This window comes from Salvelinus alpinus, chromosome 1, assembly GCF_045679555.1.
Source record: "Salvelinus alpinus chromosome 1, SLU_Salpinus.1, whole genome shotgun sequence".
Classification (NCBI taxonomy): Eukaryota; Metazoa; Chordata; class Actinopteri; order Salmoniformes; family Salmonidae; genus Salvelinus; species Salvelinus alpinus.
In genome coordinates this window covers 84,696,505-84,715,563 of record NC_092086.1, presented here as the reverse complement: position 1 = coordinate 84,715,563, position 19,059 = coordinate 84,696,505, and the positions used below count along the sequence as shown (strand labels likewise).

At 41.9% G+C, this 19,059-nt stretch overlaps 1 protein-coding gene across 15 annotated transcripts in view; it reads right to left on the bottom strand.

The window, feature by feature from the left end:
* fam222ba (family with sequence similarity 222 member Ba) overlaps window positions 1-19,059 on the bottom strand; it is a 73,648-nt gene that overhangs the window by 9,969 nt on the left and 44,620 nt on the right. For 13 of the 15 annotated variants that reach the window (XM_071329528.1, XM_071329463.1, XM_071329492.1 and 10 more), the window contains one exon: window positions 2,510-2,637. In XM_071329528.1, the coding sequence (XP_071185629.1) occupies window positions 2,510-2,591 (82 nt within the window). In that variant the 5' untranslated portion in view covers window positions 2,592-2,637. Of the gene's footprint in view, window positions 1-2,509; window positions 2,638-4,697; window positions 5,059-19,059 lie in introns of those variants that run through there. The other 2 variants (XM_071329548.1, XM_071329559.1) reach the window with 2 other exon arrangements.

Sequence of the window (19,059 nt, the reverse complement as noted above, 5' to 3'; positions counted from 1 at the left end):
TAGCAACTATTTTTTACAAACAAGACATTTGATATGGCTATGACATACGGAAAGTGCGAAATGCACATTGGACATTGCATAGGCCTCATTGGGTGCTAGGCTACAACTGCAAAATGTTATTTATTTTTTTACATTACATGTGCTGTTAAGATTAATACATGGCTACTAGCAGCGGGTATAATCTTAGTGATATGGCTAATGTGCTTCGAGTTTCCCCCAAAATTAGCCCCAAATAAATTAGCCTATGATATTAGAGCACAAAGATTTTAGATTGTAGTGGACAAAGACGAAAAGAACATTGACGGGGCCAAATGCAGGGCAACACGCTATTTAGGTAGGATGCAATTTTGGAACTTTAATTTTTCCGTATTAATAATAATTTGTTTTATTATTATTATTATTGTTATTTTATTCATTATTATTGTAGGCCTGTGTGTTCATCTAAACCAGTTCTTTAAAATATGGAAAATGTGTTGTGTCATTCTGTTCAGACATTTGTTTGCTAAATAAAGTTTCATCTGTCTTTAATTGTGTCCCTGTATTTACACTGAATAAAAACAAAACATGCAACAATTTCAAAGGTTACTGAGTTACAGTTCATTAAGCAAATCAGTGAATTTGAATAAATTCATTAGGTGCTAGTCTATAGATTTCACCTCATGCAGCACAACACCTCCTTTGCATAGAGTTGATCAGGCTGTTGATTGTGGCCTGTGGAATGTTGTCCCGCTCCTCTTCAATGGCTGTGCGAAGTTGCTGGATATTAGCGGGAACTGGAACACGCTGTCGTACACGTCGATCGAGAGCATCCCAAACATGCTCAATGGGTGACATGTCTGGTGAGTATGCAGGCCATGGAAGAACTGGGACACAACTTACAGAAATTGTTCACAACATTGACATCAGCAAACTCGCTCGCCCACACGACGCCATACACGCTGTCTGCCATTTGCCACATTCGCCACTTCTCCAGCATGCCAGTGGCCATCGAAGTGGAGCATTTGCCCACTGAAGTCGGTTACGACGACAAACTGCAGTCAGGTCAAGATCCTGGTGAGACCGTTTCTGACATCTTGTACAGAAATGATTCGGTTGTGCAAACCCACAGCTTCATCAGCTGTCTGGGTGGCTGGTCTCAGACGATCCTACAGGTGAAGAAGCCGGATGTGGAGGTCCTGGGCTGGCGTGGTTACACGTGGTCAGCGGTTGTAAGGCCGGTTGGACGTACTGCCAAATTCTCTAAAACGACATCACTCGGCTTATGGTAGAGAAATTAATATTAAATGATCTGGCAACAGCTCTGGTGGACATTTCTGCAGTCAGCATGCTAATTGCACGCTCCCTCAAAACTTGAGACATCTGTGGCATTGTGTTGTGTGACAAAACTGCACATTTTACAGTGGCCTTTTATTGTCCCCAGCACAAGGTAAACCTGTGTAATGATCATGCTATTTAATCAGCTTCTTGATATGCCACACCTGTCGGGTAGATGGATTATCTTGGCAAAAGAGAAATGCTCACTAACTGGGATGTAAACAAATTTGTGCATTTTAGAGAAATAAGCTTTTTGTGCATATGGAATATTTCTGAGATAATTTATTTCAGCTCATGAAACCAACAGTTGTTGCGTTTATATTTTTTGTTCAGTATAGCTTATACGTAGCACTGTTGTAAAATAAATATCATTAGCCTATTGCTGTCATTTGTTGGGTATGGTAGGCACTAGCCTTTTTTTTTGTAATTGCTGCAATATAGCCCATTAAAACCTTTTGTGACAGTTTAAACCAGTTCGCAATTGTTTTGTTTCTTTCTGTTGAGCCATTTTCTTGCACAAAATTAAGTTACAACTGCAATGTTGTGTTTGCCACAACATAATATCCTGCTCGTATTTTCCCTATAAACAATGGTTTGACTTATGATATTACCCTAATAAAGTTTAGAAACTTTTGTTAAGTTTTGGTGTGGTGTGGGTATTAGCCTATTATACTTATGTTATGAAGGCAGTGAGCATCGGTGCTCCAACTGACTCAGAGGAAGAACGTTTTAGGACTACCATAATTACTCCTATAATCTAACAATGCTTATCTTTATAAAAAATATTTGGATCGAAAATGTACGAATTAGCCTCCTTCCGTACACCAATATCTGTATTGCAAGGTGGTATAACCCCGCTGCTACCTGTGCACTGCCTTTAAAAGACCTTGGGTCTTGTAAATGGAATGACTTGCGCGCGTGCGTGTGTGCGTGCGTGTGAGAGAAGGAGAGAGAGTGAGTGAGTGAGCAAGAGAGAGAGGGAATGAATGACTTGTAAGTGTGTGAGTGAGTGTGTGTGTGAGATAGAGGGAATGAATGACGTGTGTGAGTGAGTGAGTGAGTATGTGTGTGTGTGTGTGAGATAGAGGGAATGAATGACGTGAGTGACTGAGTGAGTGTGTGTGTGAGATAGAGGGAATGAATGATGTGTGTGTGAGTGAGTGGGTGAGTGTGTGTGTAGAGTAGAGACCCTTACATTTCTGAAGTCCAGTGTTCATCTGCGTGTGGGAAAGAAGCTGGAGGGAGAGGTCACCTGGTCCTGGCAGGCAGGCCAGCATTTCACACAGACACTAATGCAACATGGGACATTTGTTGCTACTCACACTGCAGAGAGAGAGGGGGAGAGGGAGGAAGAGAGGACAGGAGAGAGGTCAGAACGCAGACATAACTGCAGGGACACATATGCTACATAGAGATACTATAGTAATAGTATAGAGCAGAGTGCTGGCTTATAGAACTCTCAGTCCTGGGGGGGGGGGGGGGGGGGGGGTCAGTTCAGGGAGGACACAGTTACCTTTCAATTAGAAAGTGTTTCACACCTGGAGCATCAGGTAGAGGTGACATTTGATGTGAATAACAACTTAAATTAAAACATCAAACAGCCAAGGTAAAACGTGGGGCAGACTCTTCCCCAGGCCTTGGTAGTTTTCAAATTACTATGTCACAGAGTCAACCCCACCCTACCCCCTCAAAAGCAAGTGAAATCGCAAAAAAAGCGTCAGCCCCCTTCTACAACATTCCATTTGCATATATTTGTTAGTTGTAAAAAAGCAAACTTCTCCTTTAATTACAGATATGAACTCCACTCACAAAGAACCCACTCCAGAGAGCAATAGTAGGAACATGGCAGTAAGTAACAAATCAATACTCCGGTCTAGGGTTGGGCGGTATACCGTATTTTACTATACACACACACACCGGTATTTATGCACGGACCGTGTTTTTAACCATACCTTCTATAACGGCATTTGAATGTTTGGTTTGTTAAATGTGATATACCATGTGTAACGTCCATTTTTATAGTTTACTCCGCTACTTGAGTCATCCCTCTCTGCTCTCTCTCCATACAGATCTAGTCCCACCCTGTCACTCATTTGTTGGTTGCTTGATCACGAGCCACGTTCGTTCAGTCTGCATGGTCAATGCAGCACATGCAACATTGATATTTTTATAAATCCACAAGCGCTCTATAATTACTATATTCGTTTGTATTTCTTACATCTGCAAACAGCTAGTTTGTATTTTCTTAGCAAGTTAAGTTAAATAGTGTTAGCCACTAATGCTAATCGCTAGTTAGCTGGCTAGCGATTAGCTAGCTAATAAAAGTAGTCAGAGCAAACGTAGCTAGCTAATACAGCTTGATACCAGTACTGGTGGAGGCTTAAATAAGCATGTTGTTTGTGCAACAGTATCTTCTAAATCAAAAGAGGAATAGGCGAAGCATGAATATGTTGGTTATATGACTAAATATTTAATGTAGCTAAAGATTATAGGGTCCCCTAGGAAACACTGAACATCACTTTGGTGCCTACTCTTATCACAAAACTCGTCCATGGCATTTTCATTCGTTACGTTAAACACTGCATTCAAAGTGCCCACTATTTATATTCTAATTATAGAATAATAATAAACATTCTATTTCCATGATTCCAAAAGTTCACCCAAGTGTTTTAATCTAAATCGCAACATTTGGTTAAAAATAAGGTCTAGTATTTTTGCCCATATGGTGGCAGTGTGGAAATTATCTGAAATTAGTGCAGGAAATACAGAAATTGATGGAAATGCAAGAAATTATTTTAGGTTGAAGTTGAATTGAACAGTATAAAACAATCCGAATGAAGAAAGACCCATTGAAATCATTTAGAATATGTGTTTCCACCCTAGGGGCACACACTACTCAAAGAAAATGTATAACTTTCATTAATCAAAAACATAAAATACTGTCATAAATTTGAAAAATACCATGATATGCTATTTTGGCCATATCGCCCAGCCCTACTACGGTCCCCAACAAGGCCTCAAGAGGCAAAAGCCACAACATGAGTACATTTAGGGGATATCAAACAATGGAGTAGAGAGACCGTATAAAATGTAATAAATAACAAGGTACTTTAATAACGAGAGGCTGTATGTGAGCTTGCCACCCAGTAACATAATCAGAGGTAACATCAGCAGCAGAGAGAGAACAGCTTTAATTGCAGACTGCTTCACTTAGTTACAGTATTCAAAACACCACAGATGCTTGTACTGAAGAACAGTCAGGGAGCAAATTAAGTCGACAGGGTGTGTTGCCCCGTGCCCTTATCCTGCCATGTGGCATCAGAACAAACACCGGAGCACAGACAAACACACACACACCGCGTTGTTATGAGGAAGGAAATTACCCACAAAACAACCTTGGCATGGCCGTCTGCCGCAGGGTGCCGGCTTAAAAGTGCCTGTCACCTGTAGAAGGGGAGAGAGGGTGAGATGAACTCCCTTTAAAAACACAGGAGCTGAAAAAGGTCAGGATGACAGCTCATTTAAATCCTCCCTGGGAGGGGAAACAAAACAAGCCTTAATGAAGCTGGCAGTTACACACACACAGAGAAAGACAGAGGTGGAAGGGCGGTTAGGGCTGGGGGAGGCTTGACGGGGGTAATGGGCGGTAGAGGGAGTGCACTTTCTTCACACCACCAGACAGATCATGGATTTGCTGCTGTTCTGTTCTATGTGGCAAGGGGTGATGCTGCGTCATCCTCCCTGACACCCCCCTCCCCTCCATCAGTCCTGCACACTCTGCTTCCTGATTTACAGCCTGACCAGTGGCCAACCATATGGCAGCAATCCCTGCCCTTGATTCAACGTGTCACCACACATTAACTTTAATTGGCCTGATAGGTTGGTTTTTCCTCCCTGTAAGGATTTGAGGAATAGAAGATTTCAGCACCGGTCTTATAGCTGCAAGGAATATTTTCCCGCTTTTGCGCCAGTAAACCATTTTTTACCCCTCGCTTTCATTCATTAATCTTAGTGCCAACGTTTCTCTACAAGGATGACAATCTTTTCAAGAACACAAAAGGCATTGGGGTGGAGGTAGTCAACCTCACATCAAATGCAGACGTGTGGTTACAGGTGTTTCAAGAGGAATATAGATAGACGAGGATGGGAGGGTTCAGTCAAAACAAGATCCCAATTTATTGGTTTGTTGCATACACACCCAGAGGAATGCATCAACACACACAAACAAGGGCTTGACATTAACTTTTTTAGCCACTTGTTCAGACAAGTAGGACATATTTTTTTTACTCATGTCACTTTTTTACTCAAGTTGCACCAACAACAATAATGTTACACCATGTGCCAAAAACATGACTTTACATTTTGCTGTATGATGCAAGGAACCACTTCACAAAATAAAATGCATGTTAATCACTGGTACTGCTGGTCTCTGATCCCATATATTATATCTGCTACAGTTGTGGCTTTGAGCAAGGCACTTAACAAAACGAAGAAGTGGATCGTGGACTTCAGGAGACAGCAGAGGGAGCACGCCCCCATCCACATCGATGGGGCCGCAGTGGAGAATGTGAAAAGCTTCAAGTTCCTTGGCGTACACATCATTGAAAATCTGAAATGGTCCACTCACACAGCCAGTGTGGTGAAGGTGGCTCAACAGCACCTCTTCAATTTCAGGAGGCTGAAGAAATTTGGCTTGGCCCTTAAGACACTCACACTTTTACAGATGCACCATTGAAAGAATACTGTTGGGCTCTCCAGAGGGTGGTGTGGTCTGCCCAACGCATCACCAGGGGCACACTGCCGGCCCTCCAGGACATCTATAGAACCCGGTGTCACAGGAAGGGCAAGAAAATCAAGGACCTCAGCCACCCGAGCCACGGCCTGTTCACTCCGCTATCATCCAGAAGGCGAGGTAAGTTCAGGGGCATCAAAGCTGGGACCGAGAGACTGAAAAACAGCTTCTATTTCAAGGCCATCAGACTGTTAAATAGTTACTACTGGCCGTCCTCCACCCAGTACCCTGCCCTGAACTTTTGTCACTGTTACTAGCCGGCTACCACCCGGTTACTCAACCCTGCACCTTAGCGCTTTATGTTTTTTTTTAAACTGCGCTTGAAGAAACTTTCAAAGTTCTTCCAGATTGACTGACCTTCATGTCTTAAAGTAATGATAGACTGTCGTTTCTCTTTGCTTATTTGAGCTGTTCTTGCCAAAATACAGACCTGGTCTTTTACCAAATAGGGCTATCTTTTGTATACCACCCCTACCTTGTCACAACACAACTGCTTGGCTGAAACACATTAAGAAGGAAAGAAATTCAACAAATTAACCTGTAACAAGGCACACCTGTTAATTGAAATGCATTCCAGGTGACTAGCTCATGAAGCTGGTTGACAGAATGCCAACAGTGTGCAAAGCTGTCATCAAGGCGAAGGGTGGCTACTTTGAAGAATCTGTAGGTGTGTCTAAACTATCTATCTATATATACACACACACCCACACAGTACCAGTCAAAAGTTTGGACACAACTACTCAATCAAGGGTTTTTCTTTATTTTTACTATTTTCTACATTGTAGAATAATAGTGAAGACATCAAAACGATGAAATAACACATGGAATCATGTAGTAACCAAAAAAGTATTAAACAAATGATATTTTAGATTCTTCAAAGTAGCCACCCTTTGCCTTGATGACAGCTTTGCACACTCTTGGCATTCTGTCAACCAGCTTCATGAGCTAGTCACCTGGAATGCATTTCAATTAACAGGTGTGCCTTGTTTAAAGTTAATTTGTGGAATTTCTTTCCTTCTTAATGTGTTTGAGCCAATCAGTTACCTTGTTGAGCCAACGCCTACCTTGTTGTGACAAGGTAGGGGTGGAAAACAGAAGTCCATATTATGGCAAGAACAGCTCAAATAAGCAAAGAGAAACAACAGTCCATCATTACTATAAGACATGAAGGTTAGTCAATCCCAAAAATCTCAAGAACTTTGAAAGTTTCTTCAAGTGAAGTCATAAAAACCATCAAGCACTATGATGAAACTGGCTCTCATGAGGACGAGGACCACATCAGTAAAGGAAGACCCAGAGTTACCTCTGCTGCAGAGGATAAGTTCATTATAGTTAACTGCACCTCAGATTGTGGCCCAAATAAATGCTTCAGAGTTCAAGTAACAGACACAACTGTTCAGAGGAGACTGCATGAATTAAGCCTTCATGGTGAATTGCTGCAAAGAAACCAATACTAAAAGGACACTAATAATAAGAAGAGACTTGCTTGGGCCAAGAAACACAAGCAATGGACATTAGACCGGTGAAAATCTGTCCTTTGGTCTGATGAGTCCAAATTTGAGATTTTTGGCTCTAACCGCCGTGTCTTTGTGAGACGCAGAGTAGGTGAACAGATGATCTCCACATGTGTGGTTCCCACTGTGATGCATGGAGGAGGAGGTGTGATGGTGTAGGGGTGCTTGGCTGGTGACACTGTCAGTGATGTTTAGAATTCAAGGCACACTTATCAGCATGGCTACCACAGTATTCTGCAGCGATACGCCATCCCACCTGGTTTGCGCTTAATGAGACTATTATTTGTTTTTCAACCCGACACACCTCTAGGCTGTGTAAGGGCTAATTGACCAAGGAGAGTGATGGAGTGCTGCATCAGATGACCTGGCCTCCACAATCACCGGATCTCAACCCAATTAAGATGGTTTGGGATTAGTTGGACCACAGAGTGAAGGAAAAGCAGCCAACAAGTGCTCAGCATATGTGGGAACCTCTTCATGACTGTTGGAAAAGCATTCCAAGTTAAGCTGGTTGAAAGAATGCCAAGAGTGTGCAAAGCTATCAAGGCAAAGGGTGGCTACTTTGAAGAATAGTTTGATGTCGTCCATATTATTATTCAATGTAGAAAATAGTAAAAATAAAGAAAAACCCTTGAATGAGTAGGTGTGTCCAAACTTTTGACTGGTACTGTATGTGAGAACACGTAGTCAGATGGAGAGAGAGCAGCTGGAGTAGCAGTGTTCTCTGGGGTGATCCATGTCTCCATCATCGCCAAAAAGTCAAGGGACTGAAGGGTATCATAGGCTGAAATGAACTCTGCGTTCTTGACCGCAGATTGGCATTTCCAAACGCTGCCGGAGACCAGGAATTCTTAAGGCTAAAATATTTTCAGTGGAGCTCCTTGTCATTTAGGCTATTCTAAGAATATCTTTGAGAGGGGGGAACGTTGTCAGAAGTACTGAATAGAGGAGAATACCAGCGTTCCAACGGTGTCAGAATTACACCCAATTCTGAGCACTTGAGACCGTTTTACAACCGGAGTATGCAGCATTGGTTTCATCAACTGTGCACCCGTATCAAGTGCATGTCAGCCATTTGCAGTTATACACGAGTGCTGGTGGAACGTTTTTTTAGTACATCGGAATGACAATTACATTAATACATGCAACTAGTTAAATAGTTAACTAGTGAGGTAGCCAATTTAAAGCATATTGTGTCGTTTTGCTGGTTATCTAGTTAGTTTGCTATAGGCTTGGGCGGCATACCGTATTATACCGCACACCGGGGTATTTGGATATAGCCATGGGATGGTTTTACAACGCCATTGAAACTATTTTATGTTCTTTTTTCTGAATTTGAATATTTGTAGCTACTTTTAAGTAAATACCTGCAGTGAACTTGTGCAATACGCTAGACGATAAAGATTGTGTTCTACATTCTACGTCACATAATTTTTCATTATGAAGTTTACCGGTAGTCCCCAGTCACTTAGTGTGTTTGTTTGTAAGCACACAATGACAAGAGACTGGTGCCTTTAGTAGCTAGTTAGCCATGTAGCTAAGTGGTTAGGGTCGCTTGGTAACAGAGAATCCCCCCTTGATCAAGAGTCTTGCTGTCTAATATTTGTTTTCTGTATGCAGCAAACAGTATACTTTTTTGTTAGTTGAATAACTATAAGAGTCTGTCCTGCAAATACTTTAGGTTAGAGACTCAAAATGTTTGCAATGCGCTCATTAGCATTTAGTTAGCATTCTCTATTGGATTTTACATGCATCTGTTAGTTTTGTTAACCTTCGGATTACAGAGGATCAGTGAAGTTTGAAAATGGTGCCCCTTGTGTTCAGTGCCGGTATTACTGAATAGCCCAATATGGCTCAAGGTCGTTATGAAGGTATGGCAATCTGGATAACGCCCAAGTGCACTGGCACACGCAGGTGATGCATAACACCATGCCTTTTTCAGGATTTTCATGACTAACAATTAGCTATAACTGGGCAAATAACTCACTAACTAGCAATGAATATCAACCACGTGCACAGTAGGCTGACTTTGATCAAGAAAATGCAGGCCTCCAATAATTCTACTCCGAAGCGCTCTGCAGAGATTGGTAGGACAGTGCACAACACATGGCAACTGGAGGACACTTTGAACCAATTTTGATTGGAGTAGCCTAGTTGTTTGACATTGTGATTTTTGCAGGAATTTATTTTACTTATCCATTCAGACAACTTAAATCTATAATCTGCTTGTCCAATTATTGTTTTGGGGGGGACTTCCTTTGCACACAAACACACACCTCCCCCACAGCGCCCCTGAATGTCAGAAAACTGGGGAGCGCAGCAGCAAAGGTCAGCCTATGGTAATGCTCTAGCTGACACTCTGCTCTATAGTGGTAGAGAGACTACAGCAAGAGATGATGAAACCAGACAGACAGGCAGACAGAAAGACAGACAGGGCATTGGTCTCCTACCCAGTGACTAGGCCACATCAACACATATCAGACAGAAAAAAAAACACAGGGTCTTTCAACAACACAAACACTCAGAAAGTACAGTAAGACCGTTGTTGACAGTCAGGCTCTCTCTAGCACAGCTTTGAGATATCAGATGCTGCAGCTTCATAAGATCAGTGCTCCTCACCACCACACCCCTGTTCCCCGTGTGTGTGCGTGGCCTCTGCTACGCCAACGGATTCCTAATTGCCCACATGGTATAACCCAGGTGGGTTAGATTGGTATGATATGGACTTTACTCTGCAGTGACCCAGGCAGGCACCTGTATCCAGCTGGATTACAAGCCTTACTAGCTGCAATTGATTGGACACTCAACATCCCTACATAGCTAACCTTGCAGAACACACTGCAAACTATATTGAATACCATTTTATGCACAGTGTACACAATCAGCCTGCAAAAGTGACTTTGTGGGAATTACAATGCCGTTAGCTAGCTTACTAACCTTGTTTGCTGTTAGCTAGCTTACTGGCTAAGACAGTACTATCCGATGCCCATTTCAAAACTACTGTAATGTTTAACACAGCTAGACTTTCCTCGCTTAATGAACACAAAATGTGGAAGTGGGTTTTTGACTGGACTATACAAGCTTATTCGATGCTAGCTACCTGATTTGTCAATGTGAACATCATGCATTTAGATCTGATGCCCTGGACAATGTGAAAATCACTGTGATACAGCTGAATGAGCTGGAAAACATATGCAAGTGGATGTTTGACCGGACTATACAGCTTGTTAATAATGATTGTTAATATTTTATTGTTTTTCCCCTCTCAAATTGGTAGTTTTAGCTTTTAGTTTATTCACTTCTTGATCAGGATCTAGATCAAAAATCCATGAATAAAGCAGGTGCGCTCTACCATTCCTATGACATTTTCATCTCTCTAATCTTGTGCTAGGAACTCAAAACGTCTAATATTTTCTAAAAGCATTTTCATATCACGTTCAACAACGTTACATAACATCGACATGCGTTAGAGACCCATGACATGATGACGCAGCAAGTGACTCTTCAGTCTCCACCACAACAACTCATACATCTATAATAGTTGTCTATTTGAGTGAGCTTCTTTTTATAAGAGTTTAGTGATGAGACAATGCTGTACTTGAAAACTGATGCATGCAAGGTCACAAGCACAACTTCAAGGCATTTAGAGACGCCATGACATATCATGTCAAATTGCGCCCATAATTTGATGCGACACAAGCCTATATCTTTCCTTCATTTCTCAGGGGCGTTAGAAAGACAGGCAGAACAACTCACCCATCTAAAAAAAACAGTGTGAGAGGAGAAGGCCATTTAGAAAATTACACCAGCCAGCTATAATTGCATTAGTCAATATCTCCCCACGTCAGGGCAATCTGCATTGGTTAAACATTCAGGAGGAAGTGTTAGGAAATGGATCATAGGGATAATTGCAGAGAAAAACAACCCAACGCTTTCGGGGCAGGAAGAGACCGGGGTTCAGCTGTAGTGTAGCCTATGTAAGGGGAAAACTAGTGCATGTAAGTGTGTGTGTGAAAACTAAGAGTGCAGCATCAAAATAAGCAGCATTAGAAAAGATGGTTCCGAAAAGGTGAGAAAACCCTGTTTGGTTGGTTGTGAGTATTAACCACTAGTCCTTTCCCAAATGAAGGTGAAAGCAATTAAGAGAGCTAAGCCTCTGTGTTGTGATAATGTCTGTGATAATGACTGAGGGAGAAGGAGAGGAGAAAGCAGAACAGGCTGTGTGCTGCTGTTATTTAATTGCGTGTTTACCCTGAGGTCATAGGGTCAGTAATAGAGCCAAGGAAAAATCTTGTTGGGAGAAATTCATTGTATCCTAGTGTGCGTGAGTGTGTGTGCATACTCCCAGGGACATAGAATTAAATTACTTTTCTTTTGCAAGCGGGGAGAGCTGAATGCCGGGGTAAAAGAAAGAGAAACGGGAACAGAAAGAAAATAGCTTTTTATCCTTGAATTCCGAACTGGAGCATTCTAAATGAAAAAAGCCCTCGCTTGCTCTTGTGCATACTGTTCACATCAGTGTGGCCTTCATTAGCCCATCTGGGATGTACAAACAGCAGAGGCGGAACAGGATTGGCTGAAACAGTGCTGTTGCTAGCCCGGGGCCCACAGGCATGTAAGCTGTCGCTGTTCTGTTCCACTGTGTGTGTGTGTGTGTGTGTGTATACATGGCATGTATATGTGGTATGTGTGTGTATATACATGGTGTGTAGTATGTGTGTGTATACATGGCGTGTGTGTGTGTGCGCACGGTATATGTGTGTGTGCGTACATGGCGTGTGTGCGCGTGTTCGACATTCTCACACAAGAGATCCTGATGACTGGAGCAGATCCTGAGGTGTGTAGTCCAAGGCTGGGCTGGCTGACATTTTTATTTTTCAACCATAGAGATGCCAGCCCTCATCAACACGAAATGCTTTTTACAACAAAAGATAATGTGTGTGTAATACTGTGTATGTTTAAAATGAGTGAGGGAGGGGAGAGACACTGAGATAATGGAAAAAGGAGAAACGGAGACAGAGTCAGTATGGCACTGTTTCCAAACAGGCAACAGAAAAGTTCAGAATTCAAACAAAGAAATTGCAGCTGTGGTGATGAGGGAGAGAGAATGGAGACTAGAGCAACTCAGAGCTGGTTTAGACACTAAGACCCTCTTTACACTTACACTTTTCGTAAAAATACCGTTAGCTACACATATTATTCAAATGTAAACCTGCATACTTGCTACATCTCGACCGCTACCTCCGGAGTTGAAGCACGACAGTTACCCCCTTTGAAGCAGGGCTGTGTAAACAGAACTGCCTCGTTGAGCCAACACTCTTACAGTATAAATGGTAATAGCAGAGCAATGTTTCTGTAACAGCTAAAATATAGACATTTTCCTAATATTTGATACTTGTTTTTATTGAGTTTTCACCTGAAATTGCAGTAACAGCCTGTTACATTCTGAAATTGTGCAGTAGCTGCCGTCTGCACTGAGCCACGTAAAACTATGGAAGTCCATCACCACCACCAAAAACATGTAGATCATACAAATAGGAAACGTGTGTGTGAGAGAGTGAGTGAGTGAGTGAGTGAGTGATTGAGAAGTGTAAGTGTGAAGAGGGTCTTAGTGTCGAGAGAGAGAATGAGAACCCCTTGGAGTTAAATGGATTTCTGCATAAATTGGTAATTCAATTTGATCTGATCTTCATCTAGGTCACAACAATAGACACACAGTGTGCTTAAACTAATAACACAGATTGTATTTTTCTTGTCTATATTGAATACATCATTTAAACATTCACAGTGTAGGTTGGAAAAAGTATGTGAACCCCTAGGCTAATGACTTCTGCAAAAGCTAATTGGAGTCAGCTAACCTGGAGTCCAATCAATGAGACAATATTGAAGATGCCTAACCCAATTTAAAAAAAAACACAAAATTTGAGTTTGCTATTCACAAGAAGCATTGCCTATTGTCAACCATGCCTCGAACAAAAGAGATCTCAGAAGACCTAAGATTAAGAAATGTTGACTTGCATAAAGCTGGAAAGGGTCACAAAAGGATCTCTAAAAGCCTTGATGTTCATCAGTCCACGGTAAGACAAATTGTCTATGAATGGAAAGTTCAGCACTGTTGCTACTCTCCCTAGGAGTGGCCGACTGCAAGAGCACAGCGCAGAATGCTCAATGAGGTTAAGAAGAATCCTAGAGTGTCAGCTAAAGACTTATAGAAATCTCTGGAACATGCTAACATCTCTGTTGACGAGTCTACGATACGTAAAACACTAAACAAGAATGGTGTTCATGGGAGGACACCACGGAAGAAGCCACTGCTGTCCAAAAAAACATTTCTACATGTCTGAAGTTTCCAAAAGTGCACCTGGATGTTCACAGTGCTACTGGCAAAATATTCTGTGGACAGATGAAACTACAGTTGAGTGGTTTGGAAGGAACACACAACACTGTGGAGAAAAAAGGCACAGCACACCAACATCAAAACCTCATCCCAACTGTAAAGTATGGTGGTGGGAGCATCATTGATTGGGGCTGCTTTGCTGCCTCAGGGACTTGACAGCTTGCTATCATCGACGTAAAACTGAATTCAAGTTTATCAAGACATTTTGCAGGAGAATGTTAGGCTATCTGTCCGCCATTTGAAGCTCAATAGAAATTGGGTGATGCAACAGGACAACGACCTAAAACACAAAAGTAAATCAATAACAGAATGGCTTCAACAGAAGAAAATTCGCCTTCTGGAATGGCCCAGTCCGAGTCCTGACCTCAACACGATTGAAATGCTGTGGCATGACCTCAAGAGAGCAGTTCACCCCTGACATCCCAAGAATATTGCTGAACTGAAACAGTTATGTAAAGAAGAATGGTAAAAAATTCCTCCTGACCGTTGTGCAGGTCTGATCCGCAACTACAGAAAATGTTTCATTGAGGTTATCGCTGCCAAAGGAGGGTCAACCAGTTATTAAATCCAAGGGTTCACATACTTTTTCCACCCTGCACTGTGAATGTTTACACAGTGTGTTCAATAGAGACATGAAAACTTAGAATTGTGTGTGTGTTATTAGTTTAAGCAGACTGTTTTGTCTATTGTTGTGACCTAGATGATAATCAGATCAAATTTTATGACCAATTAATGCAGAAATCCAGGTATTTCCAGAGGGTTCACATACTTTTTTTGCCACCGACCACCCACCCACCTACACACGTTCAAAAGTTTGGGGTCACTTAGAAATGTCCTTGTTTTTGAAAGAAAAACTACTTTTTTTGTCCATTAAAATAACATCAAATTGATCAGAAATACAGTGTAGACATTGTTAATGTTGTAAAGTACTATTGTAGCTGGAAACAGCAGATTTTTAATGGAATATCTACATAGGTGTACAGAGGCCCATTATCAACAACCGTCACTCCTGTGTTCCAATGGCACGTTGTGTTAGCTAATCCAAGTTGATCATTTTAAAAGGCTAATTGATCATTAGAAAACCCTTTTGCACTTATGTTAGCACAGCTGAAAACTGTTGTACTGATTAAAGAAGCAATAAAACTGGCCTTCTTTAGACTAGTTGAGTATCTGGAGCATCTGCATTTGTGGGTTCGATTACAGGCTCAAAATGGCCAGAAGCAAAGTACTTTCTTCTGAAACTCATCAGTCAATTCTTGTTCTGAGAAATGAAGGCTATTCCATGTGAGAAATTGCCAAGAAACTGAAGATCTCGTACAACACTACTACTCCCTTAACAGAACAGCGCAAGCTGTCTCTAACCAGAATAGAAAGAGGAGTGGGAGGCCCCGGTGCACTACTGAGCAAGAGGACAAGTACATTAGTGTCTAGTTTGAGAAACAGACCCCTCACAAGTCCTCAAATGGTAGCTTCATTAAATAGTACCCGCAAAACACCAGTCTCAACGTCAACAGTGAAGAGGCGACCCCGGGATGCTGAACTTCTAGGCTCGTCACGGTGAATTCATTTATACCCATGTTTCCAGTCGCAATTTGCTTTTACCACATGATTTTCATGATATCGATACAAATGAAGCCTGGTTTGTTGTAATGTTCTAAGGTAGGTCTACTTTACTTTTATATTGGTGAGAGAGGGTTAAAAATACATTTGATAGACCAACGTTACTTGATGAAGACATTCTGTTATAGTAACTCTGTGCTTTTGTCTTGAAGATAAAATGTAATGAGTGTAGCCTACAGACGAGAAAACAAACCCTTTGTCTGCAAAAAAATGCGTGTAAATTGTTACATTATTCAAGAGAGCAATATGGTATGGTTGCATTATGTTTTAGAACATTTTCATTGCTGAATAGTTTGTGCTTACTGGCTAGCGGCTACAGTGATCACTTATCACCCCATTGGCCTCATCCCTAATCTGTTGTGTTCTGTCGGTCATTAACCATCAGTGGCTCATTTTAAAAAGTGTTGCTCGGCTAGGCGAACGAACGAGTGTTTATTTTTATTTAACCTTTATTTAAAAATAGGGAGTCACATTGAGTTAAAACATTTATTTTACAAGAGAGCCCTGTATACATTACAATAAAAACAGAATAATAAAACAGGGTTTCCCAAACTCGGTCCTGGGCCCTCACTTGGTTTTTGCCCTAGCACTACACAGCTGAATCAAATAATCAAAGCTTGATGATGAGTTGGTTCTTTGACTCAGCTGTGCAGTGCTAGGGCAAAAACCAAAATGTGCACCAAGGTGGGGCCCCAGGAACGAAAACCCTGCCTTAAGACCTTCGCTTGAAAAACTAGAAAAAAAAACAGCAATATACTGGTTTGCCCATCGTAGTCAGAATAACTCAAGAAATCTGTCATTCATTTTGACGTTTTTGCAGATCTTAGTCGCACAAATTTACATCTAAGATTCTAGGTGCAGTATTTATGTGAAAACATTTGTATAAAAACTATTTCTCTCATTGAATGACAAACATTTCATTGAAGAATCCCTACTGTTGACCAATCACCAACAAATGGGTGTAGACTTTGGCTAGCCTCGAGAAAAAAGTGTGCGCACGAACAGCCGAAGACCAAAAACATCACAAAATATGCACGAATGGTTCCAAACTGTTTCGGATGGGAAGCATGAGGATGCTTTTAGCCTGAATGAGAGCCTCTGGGCCTGCCCAGCCAGTTAGCCAACAAAGTACTGATTGGCTCCGCAGCCTCTAGCTGAGGGAGGAAACTGGGGGTGCGTCTGAAATGGGATCCTATCTCTTATGGCCTGGTCAAACCTACATACGTAGGGAATAACGTGCCATATTAGACACAGGGCTCCTAGGAGCCCTAGGACTGGTAGAGTGAGTGAGTGAGTGTATGAGTCGGGAGATATGAACTGGAGGCGTCCTAACCTGATCTCATCCTGAGGCCAGTCATTACAACACACACCCACTAATTACCACTCACCCACTTGACTCCTTAATGTGGAAAGTGCGAGACAGGAGTGTGAGTGTGGGGCTACTTATTTACTTATCTATCTTTCCACTCTACATCCATTCACAGTGCAGACAGAGGACTGGAGAGGACATGCCTCAGTGAGGGAAAAACCAACTGCTTTCAGAGATGTGATAGTCTAAAAACCAACCACAGAGAGGGAGAGAATCCCCAATGGCTGACATGCATTAAAAACCATATTGAGATCTCTGGGCAGCACTTCAGAGCTGTAGGTTTTTAAACACACAATTTAAAAGTCCTACATTTGATTTAGTCACACTCTAAATACACCTAGTGCTAAAAACACCTAGCAAACACCTATAAAAACAGCCGTAGCAAGGAACCAAGCCGTGGCAAGGATCCATTACTCTTCCTGCTTCGCAATTAAGAGTGACACTTGACAGTTAGGTTTGGGTTTGGAGCAGCCCTGGCCTGCATCTGTTCAAACACAGATTGGTACATGGCGGATGACTGATACCTGTGAGGGAGAGCGACTTGCACGCCACATGAGAGGAGAGACCCTACTCTACAGTATAGCCTCAGGGGTAGGCTAACCACACTATAGCCCTGAGATAGGCCTTATCGTCTTCATACAAGAGCAACATTGTTCCTTTTGTCTTTTCTAAATCCCACATCAATGTAATCTAAGAGTTTTACTCTTTATCAAAGGAGACAACAATGCAGTCACGTGGAGATGTCTGACACCAAGCTATGTAGTGTTTGTAAAAGGGCAATTCCACGATAACGGAATTGCGCTGAAAAATAATGTATGCTAAACAAAAACCAATGATTTCAAAGTTTAACAAACCATACAAGTCCATGCACAGGACTACTTATAATAATTTACACTGAACATTTTACAAAAACACATTTCCTGGCAGAATTGTGCAGATGCAAAGTTCAGTAACAGAATTTCTGTAAAATCTCCCTGGTTTTTTGTGTCCACATTTTCCAAAAACTCATATCTGGTCCAATTTAAGATTCAATGATGTCTGCAGAAAGAATGGGGTGTCAGCTACGACATGACACATTGAAAAAACTACAGTAAGTGAAGTGGATTTAGACCCGATAACTGAATTTCATCATGGGTCCCTGATCTGTACTACAAAGAAATGCATAATTATGGATATGAATGTCTTCATGGTGATGTTTCCCAAATAGGTACACAAAAGTTACAAATATGCAATATGCTTTTTTGTATATTGGGGTATGATTCTACACACTGGCTATTATTTTAATGAGCTCTGCCCCAACAATACAACGTTTGGTTGGTCAAATCTGAACCAATCATAGACATGTGTTTCATAAGTTTTGACATCAAAGTACAGAACAGTAGAGCTCTGGAGCAGGTTTTCATCAAGGATATCTCTGTACTTTGCTCCGTTCATCTTTGCCTTGATCCTGACTAATCTCCCAGTCCCTGCCGCTGAAAACACCACAGCATGCTGTCACCACGATGCTTCATCGTAGGGATGGTGCCAGGTTTCATCCAGACGTGACACTTGGCATTCAGGCCAAAGAGTTCAATCTTGGTTTCATCAGACCAGAGAATTTTGTTCTCATAGTCAGTCTTTTAGGTGCCTTTTTCAAAACTCCAAGCGGGCTTTCATGTGCCTTTTTTTTGGATTCCGTCTGGCCACTCTACCGTAAAGGCCTGATTTGTGGAGCGCTGCAGAGATGGTTGTCCTTCTGGAAGGTTATACCATCTCCACAGAGGAACACTAGAGCTCTGTCAGAGTAACCATCAGGTTCTTGGTCACCTCCGTGACCAAGGCCCTTCTCCCCCGATTCCTCAGTTTGGCCGGGCGGCCAGCTATAGGAAGAACCTTGGTGGTTCCAAACTTCTTCCATTGAAGAATGGAGGCCACTGTGTTCTTGGGGACCATTGCTGCAGAAATGTTTTGGTACCCTTTTCCAGATCTGTGCCTCGACACAATCCTGTCTCTGAGCTTTACGGACAATTCCTTCGACCTCATGGCTTGGTTTTTGTTCTGACATGCACTGTCA